Source organism: Echiichthys vipera, assembly GCF_963691815.1.
Source record: "Echiichthys vipera genome assembly, chromosome: 6".
NCBI classification, from domain to species: Eukaryota; Metazoa; Chordata; class Actinopteri; order Perciformes; family Trachinidae; genus Echiichthys; species Echiichthys vipera.
In genome coordinates, this window is record NC_139831.1 from 31,630,199 (window position 1) to 31,643,894 (window position 13,696).

Sequence of the window (13,696 nt, forward strand, 5' to 3'; positions counted from 1 at the left end):
AATGGAATGATAAACATATTGATGTTAAAACAGATCTTTTTTCAATAATCACATAAAGTGAGGGTATATCCATTATGACAAAATGTCCATAAAAAGGACAATTAATAATTTTGATGGATTAAAAATCCTCAATACCTATCCAGAGGTAATAACCATCCCCATGCACTATATTGTACCAACACATGACGTGCAGTGAGGCATTAAAGTGTCACAGGAAAATTGTGACTTGAATAAAATCTTTTAGAAAAAAAAGATAAACATTTGGATCTAACAACAGATCAGTTTTGAGTAATAAAGATTAGTCCATTATGATAATATGTCCATAAAACAGGACAGTGAAAGTTTCTGATCCAAATGATCAATAACATGAGAAGATAACAAATGTTACCAGAGCTTATACCACCAATACATGAAGTACGGTGAGGTATGATAATAATTCCTGATGCAATCAGATTTGGTTCATGCAACATGCATGCTAGGATGTTCTCTTTCTCAACTTAAAAGATATTGGTACTGTCATTTCCTCAGGAAATGTCATCTTGCACAAAGAAAACCATCAAAATACCTCCTCAGTGTCAAAGAATTGAGTTTCAGTCATCTTTGACCAATATGGTCACGTCAGTTTGTCTGGTAGTAACTCCAGTGTGTAAGTGTCTACCATGGCCTCCAGAGGGCACTGTTGGCTGGACTCTTGTCTTTGGGGATGCTGGTCTGGACTGTGGAGCTCAGAAGAGAGAAGTCAGCCTCTCTCAGGTTTTTATCAGAGGAAGACTGCAGCTTGTTGAAGTGGTCCATCAGTCTTCTCTGGGACTGTGTTTTCACCTGCTCTTTTGACAGGAAGTGTGACACCTCTTGGACACACCTGGAGTAGCCCTGATAGACAGCTGCTGAGTCCACAGGTGGATGCTGCTGCAGTCGACTCAGGACACAAACGGTCATCTCCAGGATGTCTGCTTTCTCCATCTTGGAGTTTGGCTGCTGTTTGAGGAATTCTGGACCCAGGAGAGACTTGAGCTGCTCAATGCTGCTGTTGATTCGCTCTCTGCGCAACTTCTCCACCAGAGGCTTTCTGAGCTGCAGAAAGAAGAACAAAGTCATGAATAAACTAATTCTGGAGTATAGTGTTAGCATGAACAGAGACGACGTCTCATTGACAGAATTTCAATCTTCTTGAATCTTCAGTTTACCTTGTGGATCAGAGTCAGATGCTCCTCAGAATTGGTCATTGTTGCAATGATTGTAGGTGCCATGTCTGGATCTCTGTGCTGTAGAGGTCTCTGTAGACAGGATCTGATCTCTGCTGGCTTCATCCCTCCTATTTATAGACCCACATCTCCATATGAATGTGTGGGTCTTGGTCTGGTTGGAGTTTCTCACAGTCTCAGCCAATCAGAGAGGTTGGTTAGACAATAAGGGATGTGGCACACTTAATGCTGTTATTGCCTGGGGGACAATGGTTAGATCTCAGGGGAACAGGTGTTGGACTGGGGGGGTGATGGAGAGAGAGTCACAGAGCTCTGTGTGAATCTGGGAAAGTGGTGACCCTGTAGAGAGCAGATCTGCTGCCTGATACTGGGATTGAGCACACGCCCATCATCCCATCACACAAGTGAGGGAAGAAAATTTGTGGTGTTATGTAATTAATGACACGAAGGATGAAACAAAAATAGAAACAACTAAGTTGATTGTTTTTTTTTTTTTAACAAGCACTTTATTTGAGCCAAAAAGTAAAATATCGGAGATGAAATCACTCTCTGTAAGTGACAATGTAGTAAAATTTTTTTTTTAATTTTCCTTCATTAAAAATGCACCATTGTGTAAAACTACATTGTAAGATGTTCTAGAACAGTGTGATGCCCATGCATGGCACTTGAAATAAGATAAAGACAATAATCACGCACGTTTCCAAATGTAGCACAGTCTTTTGACACGTGTCTTGTAGTCAGTGTGAGTAACTAGTGTAGCTCAGTTCCCCACACTGCCTCCCTGTGTGGTGTGTTCAATGAAGCACAAAGAGACTCCCGTGACAGATGCTGGCTGTGTGTCTGACATCATCAGCCATCTGGAGGGAAAGGATGCCATTGGCTGACTCTGGACAGTTTGTTAAATTCAAAATTTAGGTAAAAAATCTCTTATAAAGTGTCACACAAATCATCTATCATCTCATTTTCAGTTCCCAATCATTATCATACTAGATGGTGAACTTCCAGTCATAATCATGCCTCATTTCTGACCAACTGGATCAAAACTTCAGCTCTCATGAGGGTGGGAGGTTTCCTGGGGGGGCAGCTGTTCCTGGAGTGTGCCAATTCTCTTTGGAGAATTACTGCTGCTGGTGGGAGGGATGTCTTTCACACTGAACTCTTCCCTCCAGAGTTTTCCCACACTCCGTCTATTAGCACTAAATAGGCATGTGCCCTTCTACAAATGGACCTTTGAAGGGCCCTGTTCACAAGAAGTGTGCACCACCAGGCGTAGAGGGTGAGGCCCTTTCAAAAAGGAATTGACCATTAAAGCCAATAGCTGGGACATATAACATTCAATGAAACTAGAGAAGTTTATTTCTGAAGATAATGAGGTGGAACCACTGGATGTTGGAAATCTCACCAGTGATTTACCTGAAAGATATGAATGATATAAAAAAGTTCAATCAATTTTACGCTTACAAGCTTACAAATGTGGAAATTGGTAATTTTCAACTAAAGCAGCCGAATTATAATAGATAGAAAATTCAACAAGAAATTTTAACTGTGAGCTTTACTTTTACCTGTTCTGATAGTTGGTGCACATCCCTATGCTAAAGTAAAAAGTAGTAAATGCTGAAGTTGGCTAGTACTAGTAGAAGTAGTAGTAGTAGTAGTAGTAGTAGGAAAAAAGGCTGTAGTATTACATGATAGACCAGAGGTGTCCAATCCTGCTCCTGGAGAGCTACTGTCCTGTATATTTTAGGTTTCTCTCTGCTCCAACCCACCTGAGTCTAATGCTCTGCTTGTTATCAAGCGTCTGGAGCTTGATAATGAACAAAGAACAGAACAAAACATAGATGTGTTTGTTTATTTATAAGTAAATTCTACCCTTCGTTCCTTTTCAAGAAAATGAGGACACTCTCAAACGCCTCTTCTGGAAACACTAACCCTAACCCTAACCCTCATCTCATCAAATTTCCCTGGATTGACTTATTCTAAGAAGCGCATGCTTTCCAAATTAGCAGAACGCCGAGGTGCTCTGCTCTGAATTATTGTTTAAGATGCCAATGTACAGATTTCTGTAGCGCTCCTTGGGATCCTGCAGTTGTGACAGACGGCGCTTTCTCAGGGGCTCAGTTTGTGGGTCTGATGTGAGATCTGCTGCTTTGGCATAGACAGCCTGGAAACCCCCTCCGGCCTCTTCTCTTTGACATAAGCAAGAAGAGACTCAATTCTTTTCTTGCAGTACAGAACATCCATAGACCTCTGCTGGACAATGTCAAACACCATATCAGTCTCAGAGAAGATTTGTTCATATGTGTACAATATGAACACAAACTCAAAATCCTCCAGCATCATCAGAAAGCCTTTGTCACAATCTAATGTGTCATCATCCATGGGCGTACCTGCAATGATCTTCTCAAAATTCTCCAGGAGGGCATCATATATTTTTGCCACAGTGCTTACTCTCCGTGATGTAAAATTCCATTGAGTAGGAGCGTTTCTGGGCAACCTTGAGCAGCCTGCAGACTCAAGAAAAGATGTGCTTTTTGAGGATTTTGCAATCTGCAAACAGATAAGCATTCAGCCCCCTGAAATAACACCAGATTCAGTCTATGTGCATAGCAATGCACAAACATTGCACTGGGGGCTATTGCTTTAACTTTGGCCTGCAAACCATTGAGAGTTCAAGCCATGACAGCAGCCCCGTCCTAGATTTGTTCCACAAGTTTCTCCCTGAAATTATAGCCCTGCATGTTCTCATTCAAGACTTCAAAAACAGACAGAGCATCTCTTCCCCCAGAAACATCAAAAAATCCAATAAAGCAGTTCTGAATTTTACCACCACCATCCACATAGCGAATAATGACAGAGAGTTAGGCACAGCAAGCTATAGCAGTTGTCTCATCCACCTGCCATGCAAAAAAAGGGAACAGCCTGAATTTCATCTTTGATCTCATTAGAAACAGTGGCTAAAAGTGCAGTGATCAAGTCATTTTGGATTGAATGGGACATCCCAGAAAACACAGCTGATGACTGTAATTGTGTGGCCAGGACAGAGTCATATTTTGCTAATGTTTCTGTAAACTCCCTGTAATTCCTCTTGTTGGATGATTCACCACTCTCCTTATACCCACTAAATGACAGCTCCTGACGGCCAAGCAAGGAAGGCACATCAATAAGGCGGTTTAAGAAAGCCCTGTTTTGTTTGACTGTTTCATTATGTTTTGCTTCTTGAATGCGAGCCCCTTCATTTATTGCATGTTCAACCCTAACTCTGTCCAGGCAACTTAACCTTTCAGATGCACTTACATGTGCATTGCTTTTTTTCATGCCTTTTGTATGCCCTGTCAAAGTCAGATAGATCCCCAAAACCCACTTTTGACCAGCACTTTCAGTCAGCCAGCTCACCTTGTCATACCAGGACACCTGAAGAAACCTTTTGCAATAAATCAATCCTAGGAGTTGATCTGCCCTGCTATTTTTCTCCAATATTCTCTTCGTAAGGAAGACTATCAAATAAATGGCTTTGCCAAAATCCGGTCGACAACATTCATATTATCTGCCATAATGTGCAGCTTGCTAATGCTAGAAGCTGGAGCTGCTGCGCCAGGGTACTGTAAAGCATGTCGCCTGTGAGTGTGAGTGATCGTGACCTATCGCCTCTGGTGCAGAGCATTTAAAGTTTTTAACATACTGTATTTTAGCCTATGTTACCGGAGTCTAATGTTCAGCTCTATCAAGCAGCTGAAGCTTGATAACGAGCGGAGCATTACACTCAGTAGTGTTACAGCAGGGAGAAACCTAAAACAAGTAGGAGCAGGATTAGACATCCCCTGGAATAGCATTTGTGCGCCACAGGCATCATCAAGAATACTCTCTCGTCTTAAAATCCCAAATTTGTATCAAAAAACCTTTTTTACTGTGAACGACAGGAGGCTTTACTGAAGATGCTGACTTTAATGTTTACATCTGCCTGATACAATATAAGTCCAAGCAAAAATACAAAGGGCCAATTAGAGATCTGTTGGAAATGTCAAATTAGATACGTCCTGTCTTCCGTTTTCCCAGAAACTGCTTTTAAAAAAAAAATAAAAATTATTTAGCCTTTATTTAACCAGGTAAGTCCCATTGAGATCACATATCTCTTTTACAAAGGGAGACCTAGCCAAGACAGCAGCAATACAGTTACAGTATAAAAACACATAACGAATAGTAAGCAAAATAAAAAGACAAGACATCGTACAAGGTTTTGAAGATGTAGTTGAGTTTAAAGGTTATTTCCAAGCAACATGTACTTAAAATCTGAAGTCTTTCTTTCCCAACTCTGTTCTTACTTTTCGAACGACCTGTTGCAGAATGTCTATTGAGTGGAGATTTTTACCTCCATGTTTACAAATTCCAAAAAGTAAAGATAAATAAAGAAGAATTTTAGCCAGAATGGCCTTATAGATTAACATATACCAGTGACTCAGTTTACGTGTGTATAACGTTTACCAGTTTACTATAGTGTAGAGAACACAGTGATGACTGCGAGAACCACAGTTTGTTATAAATCTCAGTGCCCCATGATACACACTATCCAACATGTGAAGACAAGTAGCAGATACATTCATATACAGCAGATCTCCGTAGTCCATACTAGGTAAAAAGGTCGATTCCACCAGTTTCTGTTTTACTTAAAAAGAAAAGCAAGACATGTTTCTATAATAAAATCCTAATAAGCGCTTCAGATTTTTAACAACATACTGAATATGCACAAATGACCAAGTGAAGTGGTGAAGAGCATACGTTTTGTTTTCTCTACGTTTAAAACAAGTTGCAGATGAGAAAGCTGTTCTTGTACTCTGTGAAAAGCATGTTGAAGATATTCAGCAGCCTTTGCAGGGGTGGGTGCGAGGCAGTAGATGACAGTGTCATCGGTGTTTCCAATGCCCTGTCCAAGGTTAATTACTATATATACAGTATACTGTATATAGTAAACAATAATGGTCCAAAAATTGAACCTTGTGGGACCCCCTTTTGTACTTGAAATAAATCCAGGGCAGGACCCACTAATTGAACAGCCTGGGTTCTGTTTGAGAGATAGTTTACAAACCACCTATCTGCTTGTTTAGAAAAACCAATAGCTGTAAGAAGATCAATAAAGGCCAGGTGGTCAACAGTATCAAAAGCTTTAGAAAAATCTATAAACAAAGAAAGACAACACTGCTTGTTATCTGGAGCTTCTATTATATCATTTATGACCTTCAAGGCAGCAGCAGTAGTAGTACTATGATCTTTGCGGAACCCTGACTGAAATGGTGACATAATTGAGTTGGTAGCTAAATATTGTTTTACCTGTTCACTGACGAGAGATTTGGGCACTTTTGCCATTATAGAGAGTTTAGACATACTCTAGTTCTATAGGTATTTAAAATAATTGGATCACTAGCTTTTAAGAAGGGCATATTTCCAATCCTTGGAAGTTTCATTTTACAACAAAGTTATATTAAACACAGTGGTCCAGCTGGTTTTCTAGGATTAAGTTCTTTAAGAGTTCTTTTGACCTCTGTTGTGGTAAAGGGATGGCAGTTAAAAAACCTGAGTATTATCAGTGATCCTATCAGTAATTGATGGGACTCTAATCGTGTTTTTAGGCTTATCAAGAAACCAGAGGAAATAAAATGATGATTAAAATAATTTAACATTGCTGTCCTATCAGTTACCCTGAGGCCATCAACCAGTATACTGGTAGGAAGATTAATTTTAGAGTTACAGATAGTCAACAATGATTTGATGATCTTCCAGAAATTCTTTGGGTTTTTGAGGCTTTCTGTAGTTGTGGACAGGTAAAAGGCTACTTATGCCTTTTGTAGGAGAAAGGTACATTTATTTCTTAGTTGTCTAAAATTAAGCCAATCAGAATCTAGATTAGAGTTGCGCGCCCTAGCTCAAGCAGCATTATGTTCATGCAGTTTATCTGTAAGGTTGGTTGTAAACCAAGGATTGTCACACCCTTTAATTCTATATTTGTGGAACGGGGCGTGTTTATTTACAAGACAAATTAAGCTTTTATGAAAATAATTCCAGGCTAGTTCAACATCGTCAAAAAGGGAAAATCATGGCCATGGCCCTATTGTTTACAGTAGGGATCAGCTGTTGACCCTCGTAACACAGCGGTGCTGCCCGAAGAGAGACCTGATGTTCCCCATGAACTGAAGAGGAGGAGAAGGGGGGGGGGGGGGGGGGGGGCATGCTGGGGCTGTTCGCCGTGCCAGGAGAAGGAGATACCGACCTTTCTTCCCCTGTCCATCATCATGGGCAATGTGAGCTCTCTCCCCAATAAGACGGATGATTTAGCAGCGTTGACCCGGCACCAGAGGGAATACCCGGAGGCCAGTATCATGGTGTTCATGGAGACATGGCTGACTATGCCAACCCAGGACACGGCTGCGGCGGTGGACGGCTTCATGCTGCTGCTGGCGGACAGTTGTTATGACTGGTGTTATGCAAACACCAAGGAGGAATACACCTCATCACCCCTCCCTCCCCTAGGAAGATCTCACCACAATCTGGTTCATTTTAGGCCTGTGTACATACCTCTGGTATACAGGACACCAGCTGTGACCCGCACAGTGAAGAGATGGTCCGACGAGGCTGACGAGGCTTTGAAGGACTGTTTTGACACAACAGACCCTGGATTAATCCTGGTTTAAAGGCTCCCCTGAAGGAGAAAAAGAGGGCCTTTAAGTCAGGAAATAAAGATGAGCTGAGGACTGTTCGGAAGAAGCTGATGCAGAAGATAAAAGAGGGGAAGAAGAGTTACAGAAGGAAGATAAAGGATCAGCTGCAGCAGAACTACATCAGCAAAGTTTGGAGAGGCCTTAAAACCTTCTCTGGCCACAAGGAACCAAACACCCAGGCTGTGGGGGACCAAAAGTGGGCAAATGACCTGAACCTATTCTTCAATAAATTTGATCAGTCATCTGTACCTCCTCCTGCCCAGTCCTCAATTGCTGCCATCTTGGGAATGCTTCCACCAATGCCAATGGTGAAATCAGTGCAGAAATCACAAATGTCATTTAAATATTCAATAAAATCCTACATATACTAAGGTAAGTGATACTGTGGTCGTTTTCTGTCAAAATATTATAAGGCTGTAAACCTGTAAATAACCAAATATTCTATATTTTAAATTTCCAAAAACAATCATTTTTACAGTAAGCTATGTGCCTAATTCCAAATGGACCATACCTTTATTTTTTCTTAGATTTCTTACATTGTACAACTCCAAAACATTTAATTTCAAACATGCATGACGTAAAAATTGGCTGTATTGGAAATCAGTGCAGAAATCACATATGTCATTTAAATATTTAAAAAAATCCTACATATATCAAGGTCAGTAAGGGATACTGTGGTCATATTCTGTCAAAATATTATAAGGCTGTAAACCTGTAACAAACCAAATATTCTATATTTTAAATTTCCAATAACAATCGTTTTTCAATTTACCTCATTGATAGAAACTTATAGCACAGATTAGCCAGGTAATTCTTTTTTTATCATTAAAAGAAAACAACATTAAAAAGTTTTGTTTGAAAAACATTTATCTATGATTTAGATTAATTTAGCATATTTGGAGCCAGAGGATCTTTTAATTTGTGTCTCGATCTATTGTTCCACAGGGCTCTGTGAGTGAGTTTCCTCTGGTTTCCCACACTCTGCCTTTTCACTGGAGGAACAATAGAAATGTTTCTTATTTTGCATCTCATTAGATAAACTGTCTGACCTCTTTGAAGAAGGAAAGGATTTACTTTAATGTTTTTACATCAAAATACCTGAAACCGACAGTTTTAACTAAAATCATGTTGCCTCAAAAAATGTTTTGAAATGTCCATTTTCTCATTTTGTCTTCTGACTTGACTTAAGGCAAATGCTTGACATAATTTCCTTAAAAATGTGAATAAAAAGCACAACAGAATTTACTCATTTGATGATATTTTATACTTTGAATTAGAGTGGTATGTTAAGGTGTGGTGCACTGGTGGTTTCAGGGTTTGAACCTGGTTGGGGCTTTTCTGTGTAAAGTTTAGCCTACATGTTTGTCCTGTGCCTGCGAAGGTTTTCTCAGGGTGCTTCAGATTTAGTCTTAAAACAAGGATAACTGGTGTGAAAGATTATCTGCCTCTGTGTGTCAGCCCTGTGATTGACTGGAGACCGTTCCAGACTGTACCTGCCTCTTGCAATGTCCACTGGTAGCAGCACCAGCCCTCACAACTCTCTAAAGAATAAGTGGGTTATGCTAATGATAGATGGTGACAAATACTGAGGAGAATACATTTAATCAAATATCAAAAATAATCACTTTTTCATCAACATAATGATGGCAGTTAGGGAAAATAACTCAAGAGCAGACATTTTTCATCTTGCATCTTTGTTTATACAACAAGTCACAATGAGCCACATAAAGTATAAAGTTTCAACTAGAGGTGATGATACATCACAACAACAACTTGTAGATTTCTACAAGACACATTGTACTCAGAGAGAGTAAAGGAACAACTGTCTTTGTAAAAGACAAAGGATTTACAGTATGTGAGGACACAGTACTCACTGTATTTTACAATGTTTTTACAAATGGATTCAACCATTTAAACTTAATGAACAAAACACAAAGTAGTAAAAACTGACCTTACAACAGCTCATATTATTCTTGATAACCACTGAATTCAATCAATTATCAAAATGTAAAAATTACATTGTCACTGGAAAACTGTGACAGTGTGACATTAAACAAACCTTTTACAATAGAAAGATAAACATATTGATCTCAAAACAGATCTTTTTTCGATAATCACATAAAGTGAGGGAAAGTCCACTATGACAAAATGTCCATAAAAAGGACAATTCATATTTTTGGATCAATTCAAAATCATCAATACCTATCCAGAGGTAATAACCATCTCCATGCACTACATTGTACCAACACATGACGCGCAGTGAGGCAGAAAGTGTCACAGGAAAATTGTGACATGAATAAAATCTTTTAGAAAAAAAAGATAAACATTTGGATCTAACAACAGATCAGTTATGAGTAATAAAGATTAAAGTCCATTATGATAATATGTCCATAAAACAGGACAGTGAAAGTTTCTATACAAAATTATCAATAACACGAGAAGATAACAAATGATACCAGAGCTTATACCACCAATACATGAAGTACAGTGAGGTATGATAATACTTGCTGATGCATTTAGATTTGGTTTAAAGTTTCTGATCAAAATAATCAATAACAGGAGAAGATAACAAAAGTTACCAGAGCTTATACCACCAATACATGAAGTACAGTGAGGTATGATAATAATTGCTGATGCAATCAGATTTGGTTCTCTCAGGTTGTTATCAGAGGAAGACTGCAGCTTGTAGAAGTGGTTCATTAGTCTTTTCTGGGACTGTGTCTTCACTGGCTCTTTGGACAGGAAGTGTGTCACCTCTTGGACACACCTGGAGTAGCCCTGATTGACAGCTGCTGAGTCCACAGGTGGATGCTGCTGCAGTCGTCTCAGGACACAAACGGTCATCTCCAGGATGTCTGCTTTCCCCATCTTGGAGTCTGGCTGCTGTTTGAGGAACTCTGGACCTAGGAGAGACTTGAGCTGCTCAATGCTGCTGTTGATTCGCTCTCTCCGTAACTTCTCCACCAGAGGCCTTCTGAGCTGCAGAAAGAAGAACAAAGTCATGAATAAACTTATTCTGGAGTATAGTGTTAGCATGAACAGAGACGACGTCTTATTGACAGAATTTCAATCTTCTTGAATCTTCAATTTACCTTGTGGGTCCGAGTCAGATGCTCCTCGGAATTGGTCATTGCTGCACTGATTGTAGGTGCCATGTCTGGATCTCTGTGCTGTAGAGGTCTCTGTAGACAGAATCTGATTTCTGCTGGCTTCATCCCTCCTATTTATAGTCCCACATCTCCATATGAATGTGTGGGTCTTGGTCTGGTTGGAGTTTCTCACAGTCTCAACCAATCAGAGAGCTTGGTGAGACAATAAGGGATGTGGCACACTTAATGCTGTTATTGCCTTGGGGACAATGGTTAGATCTCAGGGGAACAGGTGTTGGACTTGCGGGGTGATGAAGAGAGAGTCACAGAGCTCTTTGTGAATCTGGGGAAGTGGTGACCCTGTAGAGAGCAGATCTGCTGCCTGATGCTGGGTTCAATGACTTTGACTGAGCACACGGCCATCATCCCATCACACACGCGGGACAGACACAGTATTAATTTCCTCCAGAGTAAAAAGTGCTGCATAACCTCTACACAGCTAGATTAAATAATCAGTCGATTTATATATACATTTATATTTATATATATATTTTGTATTTTGTGCCATGACCTAAAACTATGGCAAGTGCAATCCACAATATTTATCCTCCATTTTTTCTTCATAATTCAGTTACAATTCTCAACTATTGTGATTTTACATTTTTCGTAAATATTTAAATGATTCTAATACTATATTTCAGAAAGTTATTCCTGTCAGGTATTCAAATGACTGTGATGCCCATGATGCATTTTAAAAGTATAGTTTTTTTTAAACTTATGAAGAATAATCAGTTTGCTGTCCAGATGTTTCACAGTCTTCTTGTCTTGTAGTCTTGTGGGTAGAAAGTTGCTCTCAGTTTCCCACACTGGCTCCTTGGATGCTGTGGTCAATGAACAACAAAAGGACTTTGAATGGAGCTTTTGTGACTGATCCTGGACGTGTGTTGTAGTAGAAACAGAGCCTGACATCACCAACCATCTGGAGGGAAAGAACACCATTTGCTGCCTCTGACAGTCTGTAAAGTTTCAAATTCTGATTAAAAAAGGTATTATAAAAAGGTACTTTAATTGATTTTTCCACCTTCTAGTCAATTTAGTACATTTTGTCCTTTCACTCATAATTGTGCCCTTGTATCGTCAACTGGTTCAAGGTTTCAGCTCTATAGATGAGGGTGGGAGGTTGAGGCAGCTGCTTCCTGAAGTGTGCCAAATCCCTTTGGAGAATAATCTGCTGCTGCTGGGGTTAAGGATGATGATCATGCTAAACTCTCATCTCCAGTTTTCACACACTCTGTCCATTCAGAGAAATTAGTATGTTGCATATCCAAATAGACCTTCTGAATAATATTAAGTTTTTTTACACATGGTGTAATTGTTCATTTCATCTTCATTCCTTTGTTTACATTGTACAACTCATCAGTATTTCATATTAATACATGTAACGCAGAATTGTCTGTGTTGGAAACCAGCGCTGAAATCAGGTATGTCAACTAAATATTCCAAAATCCTGTATTGTTAATGCTCAGGTGACACAAGCCCCTCACTTGACACAAGCCCCTGGCTTGACGGAAGTGACGTATAATACCAGAAAGTATGCAGGAATTTGAGGATACTCCCTGTCACTGTTTGAAAAATGATGGAGACGTTTAAAAACAACGTAAGCTTTGCTATGTTGATAATGTTGCTAACTAGGAGCTAACTAGCAGCTTTTGCCTTAATAAATAACACGCAAACGGCATCATTGTTTGATCCATCCTGCCGCAAAAAGTCCCGGAATTCTTTCTAGAATGGTTTCAGTGTGCCATAACGACTTTTTTGATGTTTAATTATTACCAATTAAATAGATGAAATAAAAAAAGCTACTACAAACTGGTTAATTAACTTTGCCTCATTAAAATCGAAGTAAAAATAGTGACAAAATAACAGTTTTCTTTATTGTTGCCTAGATGATTATTGATTATTGAATTCTAAAATTGGATCACAAAATGAATATTAAAAGGCTATTAAATTAAACTTTGTTAATCCATACTAATGGGTCTGCTGATCCAACTCGGCACCATCTCACAATTTGTCTGCTTTAACATTTACAGATTTCATTTTGTGATTTATTTAAAATTAACTGACCTTTCACATTACATATAGTCATTTATTATTAATGTAAAAATATTGATAAGTTTAGCTTCAATTTGAAGCAGATATGCCATCTGTTACGTATGTCTAATCAATCAGAGCTTTCTACTGCTCTATGGGTTGGACATTTTTCAACTTGTAGGTTGCACACTACTTACACATCTTTAAATGAATGAGTAGAAACCATGTATGAAACCATACATTTATTGTAATTATATACACTAAAAAAAGTCCAAAAATGTATCACAGACAGTATTGAATTCAGCAGTGGCATTTATAATGTTAATTTGAGCAACTATAGGATAAATATACAGCCGGTGTCAATTCATATATATACAAAAAATATTTATTTTCTGCCCAGAATTAATGAGATTACGACTCATCATCTCATCTCATCTTCATCCGCTTATCCGGGGTCGGGTCGCGGGGGCAGCAGCTTTAGCAGGGGACCCCAAACTTCCCTTTCCTGGGCCACATTAACCAGCTCTAACTGGGGGATCCCGAGGCTTTCCCAGGCCAGTGTGGAGATATAATCTCTCCACCTAGTCCTGGGTCTTCCACGAGG

The 13,696-nt window shown here is 39.3% G+C and overlaps 2 protein-coding genes across 2 annotated transcripts; both read right to left on the minus strand.

Moving 5' to 3' along the window:
- Window positions 1-654: 654 nt before the first annotated feature.
- LOC310948420 (transcription factor HES-5-like) lies at window positions 655-1,310 on the minus strand (the record flags this gene model as incomplete). The annotated part of the gene is made up of 2 exons (XM_083915540.1): window positions 655-1,074; window positions 1,188-1,310. 2 exons carry the CDS (start codon window positions 1,308-1,310, stop codon window positions 655-657), a joined length of 543 nt encoding a protein of 180 aa, XP_083771666.1.
- An 8,624-nt stretch (window positions 1,311-9,934) lies between these two features.
- LOC310948368 (transcription factor HES-5-like) lies at window positions 9,935-11,127 on the minus strand (the record flags this gene model as incomplete). Its single annotated transcript, XM_083915461.1, has 3 exons — window positions 9,935-9,945; window positions 10,522-10,891; window positions 11,005-11,127. The coding sequence occupies 3 exons, from the start codon at window positions 11,125-11,127 to the stop codon at window positions 9,935-9,937; spliced, it is 504 nt and encodes a 167-aa protein (XP_083771587.1).
- Window positions 11,128-13,696: the final 2,569 nt, after the last annotated feature.